This window comes from Vulpes vulpes, chromosome 7 (assembly GCF_048418805.1).
Source record: "Vulpes vulpes isolate BD-2025 chromosome 7, VulVul3, whole genome shotgun sequence".
Classification (NCBI taxonomy): Eukaryota; Metazoa; Chordata; class Mammalia; order Carnivora; family Canidae; genus Vulpes; species Vulpes vulpes.
In genome coordinates this window covers 525,031-540,833 of record NC_132786.1, presented here as the reverse complement: position 1 = coordinate 540,833, position 15,803 = coordinate 525,031, and the positions used below count along the sequence as shown (strand labels likewise).

Below are 15,803 nucleotides of genomic sequence, written 5' to 3'. Positions count from 1 at the left end.
TCTGGGCGGCAGGCTCTCACCTTGGGGGCGGGAGCACACGGCCAGGAGGACACCCGAGGGCTGTTCCCCCCCACCAGGAGCCCAGGGCCACAGGGACCGACCTCCTGGCACCTGGCCGGGTCCACACCTGCACCTGCTCCACACCAGGTCAGGAAGGGGAGGGACAGAGGCACAAGCCCAGGTCACCGCCTGCAAGGAGCACCGGGTGTAGCCCTCAGGAACCCTCCCCAGGAGGGTGCTGCATTCCCCCCCTCCCCCCCCCCCCCCATTCCTCTGACAGCCTGGCACCCACATGGTTAGTCGGCACCCTGGGTGCAGAGCCACTGTCTCCCATTTCCCGCTGCAGGCCACCCCGCACCCGGACGCCCTCCTCAGCCCAGGGGCTCCCAACAGCCCACTGCCTGATCCCCTTGAGGCCGCAGTTGCCGTCTCCCCCACTGTGCCGTTGGCCCACGGCCCCTGGTAACCATCCCCAGCAAGTGCTCGGCGGTCCCGGGCCACCCCGGCCACAGCCACAGCCCCACCGGCACCTGCCTGCGGCCTCCTGCCCTCTTGCCAGACAGGCCCTCACCGCCCGTGGAGGCCCCTGGCCCTGGCCCTGGCCCCGAGCCCGTCTGGGCCATCCTGCGCATGCTCGGCCCAGCTGCGGCGCCCGACCCGGCCTCCCCCACCCCACCCCCTGACCCCAGCCTCCTCCAGCCCCTCCTCGCTCGCCCCCTCTTCCTGAACCCCCGAGCTCTAGGAGTCCCCGCTGCTCACCTCCCCGGGCTGTGCCCCAAGGCGACGTGACCCTCCACCCTCTGGGCCAGAACTGGGGATGACCTCCACAGACACGCTCCTCCCACCCCACCCGTCTCCATGGTTCACCCAGAGCCAACCCCCACCCCACCCCACCCCCGTCCCACGCCTACAAAACTGCAGAGGAGGCCTGGCCCGCGTCCCCAGCTGACAGTTCTGGCATCTGCAGGCCACCAGGGACCAGGCCGTGACGACACTCGGCACCCGAGACCTCTGATCCCAGGCCCACAGGTCCCCTGAGGCCGACCCTGCCCACTGGGGCCTGTCTGCCTCCCTGCTCGTCTGTAGCCTGCCGGGCAGCTGCTGCCCCAGGACATTTGCACATGCTCTTCTCGCGCCTGTGACTTCAGATGTCTGCCACAGTACCGCACCCTCACCAAGGCCTCGCCCGACGCCCGGTGGAAAACCACCCCCCTCCTGAGCCCACTCCTCCTCGAGCCACCTCGACCTCCCTCAGGTCCTTACGGCTGCCTCACGTCCCACCTGGGGTCATTGCGTGGGATGGGCCGGCGCCTTACACACGCCTCAGTCTAGGGGCACAGCTCCCCCCGCAGGGCACCCCCATGCCTCAGTCTCCGTTCCATTTCAGGGGACGCTTCACCCCCAAATGCCCAGCAGAGCTCACTCAGACTCGGCCCCAGACAGAAACGGGACTCTTGGAAGGTTCTGAGCAAAGGAGCGCCGAGATGTGGCTCAAGATGCCCGAAAAGGTTTCTCCGGCTGCCCTGGGACAAAGACCCAAGGGACGGGGACGGATGTGTGTTCGGCAGCCGCTGGCCAGAGACAATGAAGCTGGTGCCGCACCTGGTGGGGACAGTGCCCAGGGCAAGGCACAGGCCGGGACGGGGCGTCGACACGGCGCTCGGGGGTCAGAGGGTGTGGGAGCCAGGGCGGCGGGCATGGGGACAGCCAGGGCAGCGGGCACGGGGACAGCCGGGGCGGCGGGCACGGGGACAGACAGGCCCTCCGTTCGGGGCACTGCCAGGACCTCCCGGGGACAGGCAGCGCCTAGCTGGGGTCCCACTGGGAACGTGATGCGGCCCTATATCCACCTGCATGGAGAACCACAAACGTGTCCACATTCCCGGCCCTCCAGCCCCGCCAGCACAGTCGGGGGGTCTGGGGGGAGCACCTGGCATGAAGGGGTGACCCTGCTGTGTTCCACGACGGCTGGAAGGACCCGGAGCCCACGGGGCCAATGTGCGGCACTGTGTCCCCAGCCCCCCGTGCAGGGGCGCATCCCACGGACAAGGAAGGATGAGCCCAAGGACAAGTCCACAGGTGGAAATACGACGTGAACACCAAGCGCCTGGCGACAGGAGGCCTCTGCTCGCCCGTCGAGGGGAGGGCGCACTCAGGGCCACGCGGGCGGCCTTTCAGGTGGGCAGGGTGTGGGCGGGCGTCCCTTCCCCCCAGCCCCCCTCGGTCCTCCGCCCCCACCACCACCCTGGCCTGTCGCCCCGAAGCCCTCTGCACGGTGAGCGTGACAACGGGGAAAAGGAATAGGGGCGCACCGACCAAAGCCCGGGCCCCAGGCTCCCATTCCGGGGATCCGCAGCACGCAGACGCACGCACAGGGACGCGCACAGACACAGCCCAGCGTGTGCACACATGTGGGCACACACACACACACACACACACACACACACACACTCGGGCGCACAACGTGGGAGGCGGTCGGGCGCACTGCGTGTGTACAGACGTGTGCAGGTCCCCGGGACCCCAGGACGCTCTCCTATAACATGAATCCCGCAGACCGCTGGGCCACGAGGGAGCACTTCCACGGAGGTCCCGGGAAGCTTTTATTTTTTTTTTAAGATTTTATTTAATTATTCCTGAGAAACACAGAGAGAGACAGAGACCCAGGCAGAGGGGGAAGCAGGCTCCCTGCAGGGAGCCCGACACGGAACTCGATCCCGGGACCCCGGGGTTTTGCCCTGAGCCAAAGGCAGATGCGCAACTGCAGAGCCACCCAGGAGCCCCAGCTGCCCCGGGAAGCTTTATAAATCAAAATGGTATGACTTAAAAATTCCTTTTATTTCACGAAATGGAGGTCGGGGGCCTGGGCTGCTCTTAGACCCCCGAGGCCTCTGTCCGGGCCCGTGTGCAGCCACCCCGCGGCCCCCCGACGCCCCGTCGGGCTCACAGCCTGACCCAGGGCACCCAGGTCGTCATGGGGATGCTCTGTGCAGCCCGCAGGGGTGTGACGTTTGTTTGCTCATTGGCATTTCCGTTTTCAGCCTCCATGACGCGGCCCTGGCACGGACACTGCTCTGCCTGCCGGTGCACCGCTAGTCACCGTCATGGATGGAGCACGGGGAGGCCGCAGCCTACGCCCCAGACGGAGCCAGCAGGCAGGACGGCCGAGCCTCCCGAGAACACCCGCAGGAGAGGCCTGGAGCCCCGGGGACCTGGCGCATCTGGGGAGGGTTCCAGCCCCTTCTTCCAACAGCACAAGGCTTCCTTGGCTGGCGAGGGGCAAACACGGGGTGCCCACCCCATGGGGTGCTCTGCACAGGGACCCCATCCGGACCAGCAAACGCTCCTGCTGGCTCTGAGCTCACAGAGCGACCCCTTCACCCAAACACGGGCTCTTCTCGCCCGATCCTCCTCCCTGCCATGCTCCTCCGTCTTGTCCTCTTTCAAAACCAGGAAACAAAGAGCCACGAAGCACGAGCCCACAAAACACCGCCTCGTTGTTCTCAGCCTGCCTCACACTTCCAGGCACAGCCTGCTCTGCCCACCGGCAACAAGGCAGGTCCGGGGTGTCTGACGCACGAGGAGACCTCCTGTCTGCACCGTCGTCACCTGCCCAGGCAGCCGCTGGGGAAGCCACGGAAATCCTCCGCAGGCCGCTCCCACCCAAGAGGCCAAGCCGCGTGCAGGAAGGACGGCAGCCAGGGGGCGGACGCCTGCATGGGGCTTGCATCCTGGAGCTCGGGCATTAAACGGACGGGAATTGCCACCTGCGGGGAGCAAGCAGCAGCAGGCCCAGGCACCCAGGGGCACCCAGGGGCACCCAGGATCAAAGAGGCGCTGGGAGCCCAGCAGCCGGCCTCACTCCCTCGCTCCCTCCCACTGTTTTGCTTCACTTTTCACAGCCCGGGACCAGAAACCAAAGCTCCGGCTCTGCTCCGTTCAGGCCGCTTCCCGCAGAGGACCCACGCCCGCACCCGCAGGCCCTGCCAATCCCTGGGTGCCCCCACGTCCCCGGAAACATCCATCAGCCCCACTTGAAAGCTCAGAAGGAGCACCCCCCGCCCTGCAGGGTGCCCCGGCAGCCTGGTGGGGTGCAGGGGCAGGGAAAGGGCGCTCAGCTTTCATCCTGCCATCCCGCGAGTCCTGCTGGCTCCTGCTTCCTCACCGCAGGACTTGGGACCCAATCGCCCCGGCCACCCCGAGGACAGCGGGACGCTGTGTCCTGGCCCCGACCTCTCTGTCCCCGGCACATGCCCAGCACAGAGAGGCGGGTCTGAGCCCTCCTGAAGGGCATCACGTCCACCCCAGGGGGCAGGAGGCGGCTTTGTGTGACACCCCCAGGAGCCCGTCCACAGACTGGGGCTTGGGGACGCGATCGGAAACCTGTTGGAGCCCAAACTGCCTCCTGGGACCTTGAGGGACCACAAGAAGCAAAGGCCCTGCTGACTTCACTCCTCACGCCCCCTGCACACCCACCATCGTGTGCATCCTTCAGGAAACACGCGACGCCGGGGACTCGTGCTCAGATTTCAGCCACGGGGACAGACGTCTGGACGGCAGAAGCAACGTCATGCTGTGGGCCACCCATGAGAGGGGCCCGGGGAGACGCAGACTTCCTGCTGAGACCTGAGACCCCGCACAGCGGCTTTAAGGCTACATCCCTGCACTGCCACCCATGTCAGCGGTTCCCCCGTCGGACCATCGCCGCATCTCGGGGAAGGGGGTGCTTCTCGTGGAAACCCCGTCATTAACCCGGCGAGCCCGAAAGTAGCTGGAAAGCCGTCGGGGACACGGTGGCCCCCTGCCGTACGGACGTCGGAGCCGGTACGTCTCAGGCTCGCAGCACATCCTAACGTGGCCGCTGGATTCCAAGCCAAGGGGGAAATGCAGTCGTGCCCAAACTGCGACAGTTGGTCGCGCATTGAAAAGAAAAAATTCGTCCTGCTGTACGTCTTCACGCGGGCTTCCACGTTCACCTTTCAGTCAAGGGCGGCCCGGGGAAGCCCGCGTGGGCACGGATGGGGCGGCTGCAAGGCCCCAGTCCCTTCTCCTGCAGCCCGAGGACCTGGGGCCCGGAATGTTCCTCCGACGGACCTGCATTTGCGTCACGATGCCGTGGCCGCCGCCGAGGGCGCTGGAGGCCGCTGGGTCTCCCCCGCTGAGGGGGCAGGACGGTGCGGCCGGGGGTCCCCGCAGGATTCAGGCCCCGGAGCAGCTCCCGTGCTTCCCTCATGCTGTGTCTCCTAGTCCAGTCGGTCCTGGTCCACGGCCACGACGAAACTACTGAAAACAATCGTTTCCCTTAGCGCGCGGCTTCCAGGAGGCTCACGGCCACATCGCTGCGGCCCCCGGGACATCGTGGCGAACCCGATGCTGAGCTCCCGGGCTCCACGGTCCCGTCACATCTTCAGTGTCTCCTGGACATGGTTTTTCTTTTCTTTGCTTTTTTTTTTTTTCTTTTTTAGACTTACCCTGCTGTGAATCTATTTCTGCATGTTTCTCAGATCATTTTGGGAACCGGGCAGGGTGTGAAATTATGAAATTTCCGTGGGGCCCCGGGATCCCACCTCCTCCCCTGCACACCTAGCAAGTCCTCCTGACGGGCAGGGAGGGGCCGCACAGAGCAGCCCGGGGACACGGTGATGAGGGGGCGCAGCAGCCGCCGCGGGCAGGGGGTCACCGCACAGCCCAGCACACACTCCCTGCCCTGGGATGCGGGGAGAAGCCCCGGCTCGTAGGGCCACCCGGCTGTCAGCGAAGCAAATCCACTTACAAACGCTCCAGCATCTGCCAAATAGGCGAGGGGCGCCTGAAGCTCCAGCCGGGACCGGAGGCACCACCGAGGACTTCTCATCCTCCTTGGCCTTTACTGCCGATGTGAGCTGAGTCCGGGCACGTCGCCAGCCCCGCTGGACCCCCCGGCAAGCCCACACCGGTTCCTGCGTCCCACCAAGGCAGCCCCTGCACGCCCCAGGACCCGTGGTGTGACTTGTCTGGGGTCACACCCGGCCTCCACCTGCTCCGGGTCCAGCCGACCCACTGACATAAACCAACCGAAGCCCACATCGGGAGCCCCAGGCCCATATCCACTCCAGCTCCACTGTCCCACCACGGCAGCCTCGGGACCAGACCCACCCGGTCCAGCAGACCTGCCAGGCAGCCCCAGTGACGGACAGAGAGGAACACCCGCCCCCCACACACAGGCTGTGTCCACTCGGGAAACACAACCGTCCAAAATCTAGGAGACACAGCCAAAGCCGTTCTAAAAGGAACATTCATAGCAATACAAGGCACCTCGTACTCAAAGAAACATGAAGCAATCTAGCTTCACACACAGAAGGACAAACAAAGCCCTGAGTTCGTAGAAGGAAAGAAATAATAAAGATGAGAGCAGATATACACGCAACAGGAGGCACGCCCGGGGGCTCAGCGGCTGAGCCTCTGCCTTGGGCTCAGACCATGACACTGGGGTCCTGGGATCGAGTCCCACGTCAGGCTCCCTGCGTAAAGCGTGCTTCTCCCTCTGCCTGTGTCTCTGCCTCTCTCTCTGTGTCTCTCATGAATAAATAGATAAAATCTTTTTAAAAAAATAAAATAGGGACGCCTGGGTGGTTCAGCAGTTAAGCGTCTCCCTTCCGGCCCAGGGTGTGATCCTGGGGTCCTGGGATCAAGTCCCGCATCAGGCTCCCTTCATGGATCCTGCTTCTTGGATCTCTGCCTGTGTCTCTGCCTCTCTCTCTCTGAATAAATAAATAAAATCTTTAAAAATAAATAAATAAATAAGTAAATAAATAAATAAATATTTACCGTGGAGTGAGACTTGTGCCTTGAATGCAAGGATGGTTCGACACCTGCCCGGGGGTCAGTGCATGCACCTCGTTAGGAATACAGACGGGAAGGGCACCCGGGTGGCTCCGCAGGCTGAGCATCTGCCCTCGGCTCAGGTCCTGAGCCCAACTCAGGCTCCCTGCTCAGCAGCTCCTCCCTCTGCCTCTGACCCTCCCTCCTGGCGCCGGGGCCTGCAAGCCCTGCCCTGCCGCCTCCAGGCTGACCCAGCCCCAAGCTGCCACCTTCCTGCAGCACGGACGGTGAAGAGCACCCGGGGGCCCGGCAGTCCTCCCACGGCCCCTCTGGCACGTCCTCAGCCACACCAGTCATGCATCAGGCCGGGGCCAGAAGAGCGTATTAAGGAAACATGCAGGGGGTGGAGTCACACCTCGACCCTCCAGGCGTCTGATGTCCATTTCTGGGGCAGACGGGCCGGGCCGGGCTGGGCCGGGCCGGGTGGACGCCGCGTGGCCTGCGAGCAAGGCCAGCCCCTTGCCGTCACCTCACCTGCTGCATCCCCCTCACGAAGGCGGGCGGAGGCTGTGGCACCACGCGTACCGCACCGCGGAGGTTAGTATCTCTCCAGAATCTGAACGATTTGGGTTTTTTGGTTGTTTCTTTTTTTTTTTCCACGTGCACAGTCCCAGAGAAAGGATGCTGTGAACGTGACTTTGGGCCGGCTGGACACAACGCCCGTTCACGGGACGGGCCGCTCTCATCCCCACAGGGCTCTGCCGGGTGCCTGGCACTTTTCTGAGAACAAACCCCCGTTTGACCATGAGACACAAGCTCTCACGTCCTGGTGACTGTGCGTCGACACTGGATCCATTCTGAGCGTCAGACAAAGGAAAGGATTGTGGCCACCCGCATGGCGTGGGCTGCTGGAAGGCCCACCTCTGCCTCTGTCCAGAAAGAACATTCCTCTGTGCTCCGAGCAGAGGAAAGCGTCTGCGGCCTTGTCCGGGGGCCTGCGTGGATCCCTAGTGGGCACTGACTGACGACTTTCAGTAACACGACAGCTTGGAGCGTGGCTGCTTTCCAAGAGCATCACAGTGGACGAGACCCTCCAGTCCCGCGGACGTGTCAGCGGCCTCGTCCGACCGTCTACGCAGTCGAATGCAAAGCGAACCTTCCAAAATTCCAAAAACAGGACGTGGTGGCCCCGGGAAGCCTGTGTAAGCCCTGGGGACCCGCGTGCGCACGCCCCTCCCTCCGGCGAGGAAGCTTCTAGAACGTCCCCGGGTGGGCGTGGAACCACGGCCTCGGGGGCGGCACAGAGACTCCCGGGGACCAAGCGCCTCGCCCACGGGCACCCAGCTAACCCCGCGCTCCTCCCCGAGCTCTTATCGCACAAAAATGAAAGCAGCAGCCTTGCTTCTTGTCCTTGGAGGAGCCCGGACTTGAGGAGGGCGAGACTCCCGCCGCCCGGGGGTGTCAGGAAGGGCACAGGGGGCAGTGGCGGGTGTGTGTCCTCGTCCCCAGGTGTGTGTCCCCCGGAAGGAAGTGCCTCCTGGGGATTGAGCTCCTTCCAAGGGTAAGAGACCTGGGGAAGGACGGCTGGCAGGTCCCCGGGAGACCCCAGTGCACGCCGTCACCAAGGGGCGTCCTCAGTGCCCCCCCCCCCCCGCCCCGTGTTCAGTGATGAGCAGCAGACCTCACCCCACGGGTTAAAGAGCATGGAGAGCGAAGGCTTTGACACCGGTGCCAGTTAGACAAGTGGGAAGCCCTGGCCCGGCCCGTGCCTCCTTTTTCTCAACTCAACCCCCCTTCCCGCCCCATCCCTGCGCAAAGCAGCCACGGGGACCCGGTAACTGCGCTCCCGGATCACGGGCGCCGGCATGCAGTTCCCAGACCGAACCATTTATCCAAATTAGAACCATTCTCCAGAAACAAAATCAGACCCTTTTAATTGAAAATAAAACCCAGCAACCCTGAAGGCTCTTTTTTTTTTTTTAATGAGAGACAGTCTTCCTGCTTTCTCGTTCCATTAATCACAGAGTTTACAGGATCTGTCAGAACAGCTCGGTAAGAAGCCTCCCTCCTCCTCGGCCTGCGGGCCTGGTTTTCGCCCCGTGGGCGCCAGGGCCCGGGGACGCAGGGAGGTCGCAAGGCGCGCGTGGCTCCTCGAGGGCCAGCTCGGGGGAGCTTCCGGAGGTCCGGGTGCCCGAGGCACGGACAGCCCCCACATGCTAGTCCCAGCAGCCCAAGTCCAACAACAGACACACAAGGATACTCGGCCTTGACATGGGGGCCACCGACACCAGCCACGGGGCACCGAACCTGGAAGCGTGATGCTCAGTGAAGGAGCCAAATACTGTGTGACCCGACCCCAACGAGGCCGCTGGAGGACTCGCACCCGGGTCCTTGGAGGTCTCGCTCTCCTAGAGCCGGAAATTGTGCAGCAAGGAGGGGGCGGGGGGGACTCGGTGCTTTAGTTTCACGAGATGGACACGGACCTAGGGATGCACGGCGATGGCGCTTGCAGGACATGACTGTGCTTGGTACTGCTGGACGGCCCGGGGCCTCTGCCCACAGGCCCTGCACCCCATAGCCCCCGGGACTTCCTCCCTCCCCGGCTGTAGTGCAACTTCAAAAAAAGCTTCAAAAAACGTTAAAATGGGAAATTTTTTTATGTTCTGTGCGTTTTAGCACAATTAAAAAAAAAAAAAAGTTTGTGCTCTTTGACCTCTTGGCCCAGGCTTTAAAGTCGTGAACGTGCCCAGCCAGGGTCTTGCTCAACAGCTTCTGTTTCCTCCAAGTCTACAGCCAGCGGGGAGCGTGGGAAAACTATTTTGGAGCAAGAGAGTCAAAAATCAGTGGAAGAAGCTCAGAGCTGGAGTGCCTGGGAGGCTCAGCGGTGGAGCGCCTGCCTTGGGCCCAGGGCGTGACCCCGGGGTCCCGGGATCCTCGGGCTCCCTGCATGGAGCCTGCTCCTCCCTCTGCCTGGGTCTCTGCCTCCCTCTCTGTGTCTCTCACAAAAAAATTAAATAAAAAAAACAGGGCTCAGACCTCCTTTACCCAGGAAGCTTCTCCGACCCCTGAGCCACGCAGATGACCAATGGCCCGTCCCTTCCTGGGCTGGGACACAAGATGCAGCCTCACTGGCGTCCAAGGGCCCTCCCGCCCGCTCAGCACCCCTGCCCCCAGAGTCTGAGCCGAGAGGAGGCCCCCTGCCCTCACCCCCGCCCGCCGGCGACTCAGATCTTTTTAGTGATGAACTGGAAACACACCTGTCCCGGATCACAGGGCAGACGCGCCCCGCCCCGTGGGGGATCAGATAGCGCCTCAGAGAATGAGGAAGTGCGGTTCCGACGGGGACCCCGGGCTACACACGCAGGGAGGGTCACCCAAGCCGCCAGCAAGCACCCCAGGTCACACGACACAGCGCTGTGGGTGGGGCGAGCCCCCCGTGAGCCCCGGGGCAGGGGCAGAGGCGGGAGCCCCAGGATGCTCACGGCCCAGAAGGGCGGCTCCACCCCAGGTCTGGGGCCACCAGAGTCCACTCTTTCCTCCCAGCGGGCTGCCCGAACCTCGCCTTTGATCTGCATCCAGAATCACCCGTGGGGAGGGAGGAGGGCGGCACCGAGTCAATGGAGCCCTTTTGTCCCTGGAGCCAGGCCGCTGCTCCAGCTCCGGGAGGAATGTGCACGGAACGCAGGGGCAGCCCGGGGCCACCTCGCAGGCCAGATGCGGGCCTGCACCCCCCATAGCGACCCGCGGCCACGCAGCTGTGAGCTGGGGGCCTGGAGCACTTGCCTGCTCCCCTGGCTGGCCGGCAAGTCTTGAGCCTCCCACCCCTCAGGGTGCTTTCGCTCCAGGCCAGGGCCAGCTGCTCGTGGCTGGACGGGGCCCACGGGTGCAGTGAGGGCACCCTGAGGGCGGTGCAGGCAGGGCAGCCCGGCCCCGGGGCGCCAGCTGCTCCCCGCTAGGAGGCTGGAACAAGGTCTCACAGATGCGTCCGGAGAACAAAGCCGGGGCTGCCCGGGCACGGGGAGCGCGAGCATCTCCCCTGAGCAGGGAAGAGGAAGGCAGGAGCCCCCCCACCCCCACCCCCAGAGAGCACGGGGAGGAAGGAAGAGAGAAGCAAGGACAGACACAGGCTCTGTGTCCGAGGAAGCAGCTGCTGGGGGAACCCTGCCAGCTGGGGACACCTCGCCCGCCCCCCGCGGAACCGTGGCGACCCCGAGAAGGAGCCTCGGTGGCGACCCCGAGAAGGAGCCTCGGATCACAGACGGGCCCGGTTCCCAACCCAGCCCCAAGGCTCCGGCCCCCCGTGTGTCTCCAGACCTGCCGGCCCCGTGACGGGTGAGCCGGTGAAGCACGCGGGGCTGCAGGGCCCACCTTGGGGGAAATACAGACAGAAACCACGTGGGGCGGGGGGGGGGGGGGCACGGGTCAGCTGCCGTCCAGCAGCGCCGCAGCAGTGAGCACAGCTGCGTGGTCAAAGGGACGCGTGGACTGTGCAAGGTCACCAGGCTGGGCGCCGGCGCTCCCGGGCCCTCCCAGGCTTCCTGCCCAGCCCCGGAATGCCTCGGAAAGGCCCGGAGCAAAGGCTTCCCCCGGGGCTGCTGGCCGGAGGAGGGACCTCGGCAGAGGGCGTGTTCCCGTGACTCCCCAGGGCGTAAACTAATTTATCCTAGTTTAGCCCACCCACCGGGGACAAAATTCTTTGATGCTAGTCAGTAGATTGTTGTTAAAAAAAAAAAGAGTAACATAAAAAGAATTTTTTAAATCAAAAAAAGTAACATAACTCATAAAACGTGTAGGGGCCATTGCTGAGGACTGGGTGACACAGTGACACAGGGTCCCGGCCCCGGTGGGGGGCACCCGGGCCTCCTCCCTCCAATTCAGCAGAGGCAGCCCCCAGCTGGGGGAGGGGGTTCCAGAACACTCTACCGGGCGGCACCAGCAGGCCCACAGGCGACACCGCGAGCGCAGGAGGACGGGGCGGCGAGATGCAGGGGAGCAGCAGAGCCCCTCGGGCTGCACGGGGCCCGGGGTGTTCAGCAAACCCTGTCCTTGCAGGCAGGAGCAACAGGAAGGTGTAGGGACCTGCAGATTCGCGTTTCCTGCCTTTATAGGGAAGGGAAGAGACACCAAGAAGGGACTTCCTGGACGGCTGTGGGGTGGAGGGACCGGGCCCTTCACCCTCAGAACCCGACGGATGCGGTATCGCAGTCACAGCATCTCTGTGCTGAAGGGAAGTCGAGGCAGCAGCCCTCGGTGGACACGCTCTAGGAGGAGTGGGTGTTTCCAAGCAGGGAGGCAGCGTGACAAGGCCCGGCTCCAGCTGCACGTGGGCACCGTCCCCTGCTGCGCCAGGACCCCCATCACCGCAGCATGGTGCAGAGGCCCCAGAACACCCGAGGGCGAGGACGGCGACCCACGCGGCTCTGACTTCACCAGACACCTGCTGCACCGACCAGCTAACGGGGGCTGCTCCTGCCGGCTCCCCGGGGATGTCGGCTCAGGCCTCCAAGTGCACGGGGACCCCGGCGTAGAGCGTCTCCGGAAGGGGCCCGCAGTCCAGGCTGGGCACACCTTCCGGGCCCCACGGCTGGGGGCGCGCTCGGGGGCCTGTGGCTGGGAGCCACCCTGAGGAAGCCTCCTGCTGCCACGGGTGGGCCCACCCACAGCAGCCCCGCCCGGAGCTGGCAGGTTGTCCAGCAGGGACGTCCACGCGTCCCCACTCCGGGCACTCCCGGGGCTGGGGCGGGTGTCGGGAGGGAACAGAAACTTTCCCCCAAGATGCGGCTGTTTATGCCAGGCTGATCCCGGCAAAGGAGCCCGGGGGCCCGGCGCTGGCCAGAGCTCTGACCCAGATCCCTCTTTGTCAGTTTACTCATCTGTAAAACGGGCCAGCCGGTGGGTCAGACATGAGGACTCTCTCCCCTCATTTCTCTAGCCTTTTTGCCTTCTTCCCAGGCCTTTGTTTTTTAACACCCCCCACCCCACCCCAGTCAGCGACATCCCCTGCAGGAACATATTTGACCCTGCGACCTTTAGCTCCCAGGGTCACATTTGCAAGTTGCTCCTTTTGAAACCATTAGAAGCCAGAGCGACACTTTGTAAAAGCTCCTTGGTTTGCAGCCAGGAGCTCGGGGTTCCAGGCAGCTCCTACTTTTTCCACCTTCTTGGAAGGTTGCAAAGAATCCATCGGTGGCGGCAGCGGCAGCGGCAGCTAGCCCCGGCACCCCGGCGAGGAAGGTCAGCACACGCACCCACTCGGTCAGGGCGAGGACCCCCAGGCTGCACCACCCCATTCCACCAACTGCGACGAGATACCTGGCCTTTCCTCTGCCTCCCTTTGCACGCCCGTAAAATGGGGCAATGACCCAGCCCAGCTCCCTCCGAGGGATGGAAGGCAAAGGCGACACACGCAGAGCATTCAGCGCAAGCAAACTCTCGGAAAGTACCTGTCCTTGGCCGCGCTCGCGTCTGAGGTCCCCGCCACTGCGCGATATTGCAAAGTAAGATACTATTACTTGGTCTGCGAGGTCAGGAGTCTGGCCTCCTGCCAGTTCCCCGGGCACAAAGGTCCCCTCATTCCGGCAGCCCGGCCTCCCCTCCACCCTCCAGCTGCAGGGACTCCCCGGCCCCTCCCGGGCCCTGCAGGCCTCTCCACACAAACGCTTTTCTTAATACTTGTTGATTGATTTGCAAATATAACCTCCCGGCCCTGGAGCGCCCCGGAGCGCCCAGGACAAGAGTCTCTTTGGGGAGCCAAGGGTCACGGGGCTTCAGGGACCGCCGTGGGCACGCGGCAAATCCACCCAACGTCAAAAGGCCTGGTCCAGAGGCCGTTCTCAGGACGCAAGGAGGTATCAACCGGTATCAATACGGTACCAATACGGTATCAATACGGTATCAATGCGGTATCAATGCACATTAACTCGACGAGCGCCGCGAGCCCTTCAGCCCCCCCCCCCCCCCAGCGGCCTCCCGAGTTCCGGGGCCCCCGCGCTCGCCGCCCAGGGCCTGCGCCCCCGAGGCCGGTGTGAGGCGCGGGGCGCCCTCCGGGTCGCGGCCTCCGGGAGGCGGGCCCAGGCCCCAGGGCGCAGGCCGCTCCCCGGGCTCCCTCCCCGCGCGGTGCCGGCCCGGGGGCGCGTGCCACAGGTGGCGGGGCCGGGCCGGGCGCCCTGCTCCTCCGCGGGGACCCACAGGCCCGCGGTCCGCGCTGGGAGAGGCCCCGGCGCCCCCGCCCCGCAGGCTCGGGCCCAGGGAGCGGAGACCGCCCCCCCCGCCCCCCGCAAGCGGGCCCGGCCCGAGACAAAGCGGGCGGCCGCGCTCCCCGTACCTGGGCCGGCGCTCCCGGGGCGATGGGCGCAGCAGGCCGGGCGGCCGTCCTCCCCGCTCGCAGCCGCGCCCGCCGCGGGGCCCCCTCCAGGCGGCGCGGGCGAGCACCACCAGTCACCTGGCCTCGGCGCCCGGCCCCGCGGCCGCCCCGCCCCCGCGCGCCCCCGTGCACCCCCGGGACCCCCCGTGCACCCCCGGGACCTCCCCGTGTGCGCTCGGGACCCCCGGGACCTCTCCGTGCGCCCCCGGGATCCCCCCGCGCGCCCCCGTGCACCTCCGGGACCGCTCCGTGCATCCCTGGGACCTCCCCGTGCGCCCCCGGGACCCTCCCCCGCGTGCCCCCGTGCACCCTCGGGACCGCCCCGTGCACCCCTGGGACCTCCCCGTGCGCCCCCGGGACCCTCGCGCGCCCCCGTGCACCCTCGGGACCGCCCCGTGCACCCCTGGGACCTCCCCGCGCGCCCCCGTGCACCCCCGGGACCTACCCGTGCGCCCTCGGGACCCCCGCGCGCCCCCGTGCACCCCCCGCCTCTCCGTGCGCCCCCGTGCACCCCCGGGACCTCCCCGTGAGCCCCCGATACCCCCCCCCGCGCGCCCCCGTGCATCCCCAGGACCTCCCCGTGCGACCCCGGGACCCCCCCGCGTGCCCCCGGGACCTCCCCGGGCACCCACGGGACCTCCCTGTGCACCCCCGGGACCCCCCCCGCGCGCCCCCGTGCACCCCTGGGACACCACGCGCGCCCCCGGGACACCCCGTGCGCCCCCGGGACCCCCCCGCGTGCCCCCGGGACCTCCCCGGGCACCCATGGGACCTCCCTGTGCACCCCCGGGACGCGCCCCCGTGCACCCCTGGGACACCCCGCGCGCCCCCGTGCACCCCCGGGACCTCCCCGTGCACCCCCGGCATCCCCCCGTGCACTCCCGGGACCTCCCCGTGCGCCCTCGGGACCCCCACCCAGCGCGCTCCCGGGACGTCCCCGCGCGTCCCCGTGCACACCCGAGCCCCCCGGGACACAATCCCCTCCCCGTGCGCCCCAGGGACTTCCCCAGCGCGCCCCCGGGACACCCCGTGTGCCCCCGGGACCCGCCCCCGTGCGCTCCCGGGACCGCGCCCCGCGCGACCCCGGGATCCCCGTGCGCGCCTCAGGGACCTGCCCCCGCGCGCCCCCGGGACCCCCACCCTCCCGCTCGGAGGGTCCACGCACCGCAGGTGGGGGCGGAGGGCGGCTCAGGCCCGGATCCCTGCAAAACTGGTTGGTTCGTTTCCACCCCCTCAGCCCGCCCCCCGGACCCAGGGCTCCCCGCCCGCGCGCCCGCGGCTTACAGTCCGGCGGGGTCGTGCACGCTGAGCGCCCCGCAGCCATGGCAGGCAAAGTTCAAGACGTTCCAGGAGTCCCTGGAAGGTCCGGCCGAAGGAGGGAGGCTCCAGGAAGACTTGGGAAGTCACGTGACTTGCTAAAGTGAGCCAGAAGCAATCAGCAGGGTTTGGGCGGCCGCGAGCCTTCAGGAGAGCCAGCCTCGGGCCAGAGGGATGCTTGGGGGAGAGGCAGAGAGAGTCCAGCATCCCCCACCCCGCCCCGGACCCACATCCCGCCTCAGTCGGTATCTCTGCCTCTGTTTTCCCATCAGTGAAATCCGAGAAATGGGCAGCACCCCCCAAACACACAGGCGTCTGCAGAATT

General features: G+C 65.9%; 1 protein-coding gene across 10 annotated transcripts in view; it reads right to left on the bottom strand.

Annotated features, from left to right (window-relative positions):
* TNS3 (tensin 3) overlaps positions 1–15,568 on the bottom strand; it is a 157,133-nt gene extending 141,565 nt beyond the window's left edge. For 2 of the 10 annotated variants that reach the window (XM_025988004.2, XM_072762775.1), the window contains exon 1: positions 15,446–15,562. Coding sequence is in view for 2 of the 10 variants with exons in the window: in XM_072762762.1 (XP_072618863.1) it covers positions 6,805–6,926 (122 nt within the window). In the remaining 8 variants the exon portion in view is untranslated. Of the gene's footprint in view, positions 1–6,804; positions 6,942–13,241; positions 13,344–14,122; positions 14,206–15,445 lie in introns of those variants that run through there. The other 8 variants (XM_072762762.1, XM_072762763.1, XM_072762768.1 and 5 more) reach the window with 7 other exon arrangements.
* Between the last annotated feature and the right edge of the window lie 235 nt (positions 15,569–15,803).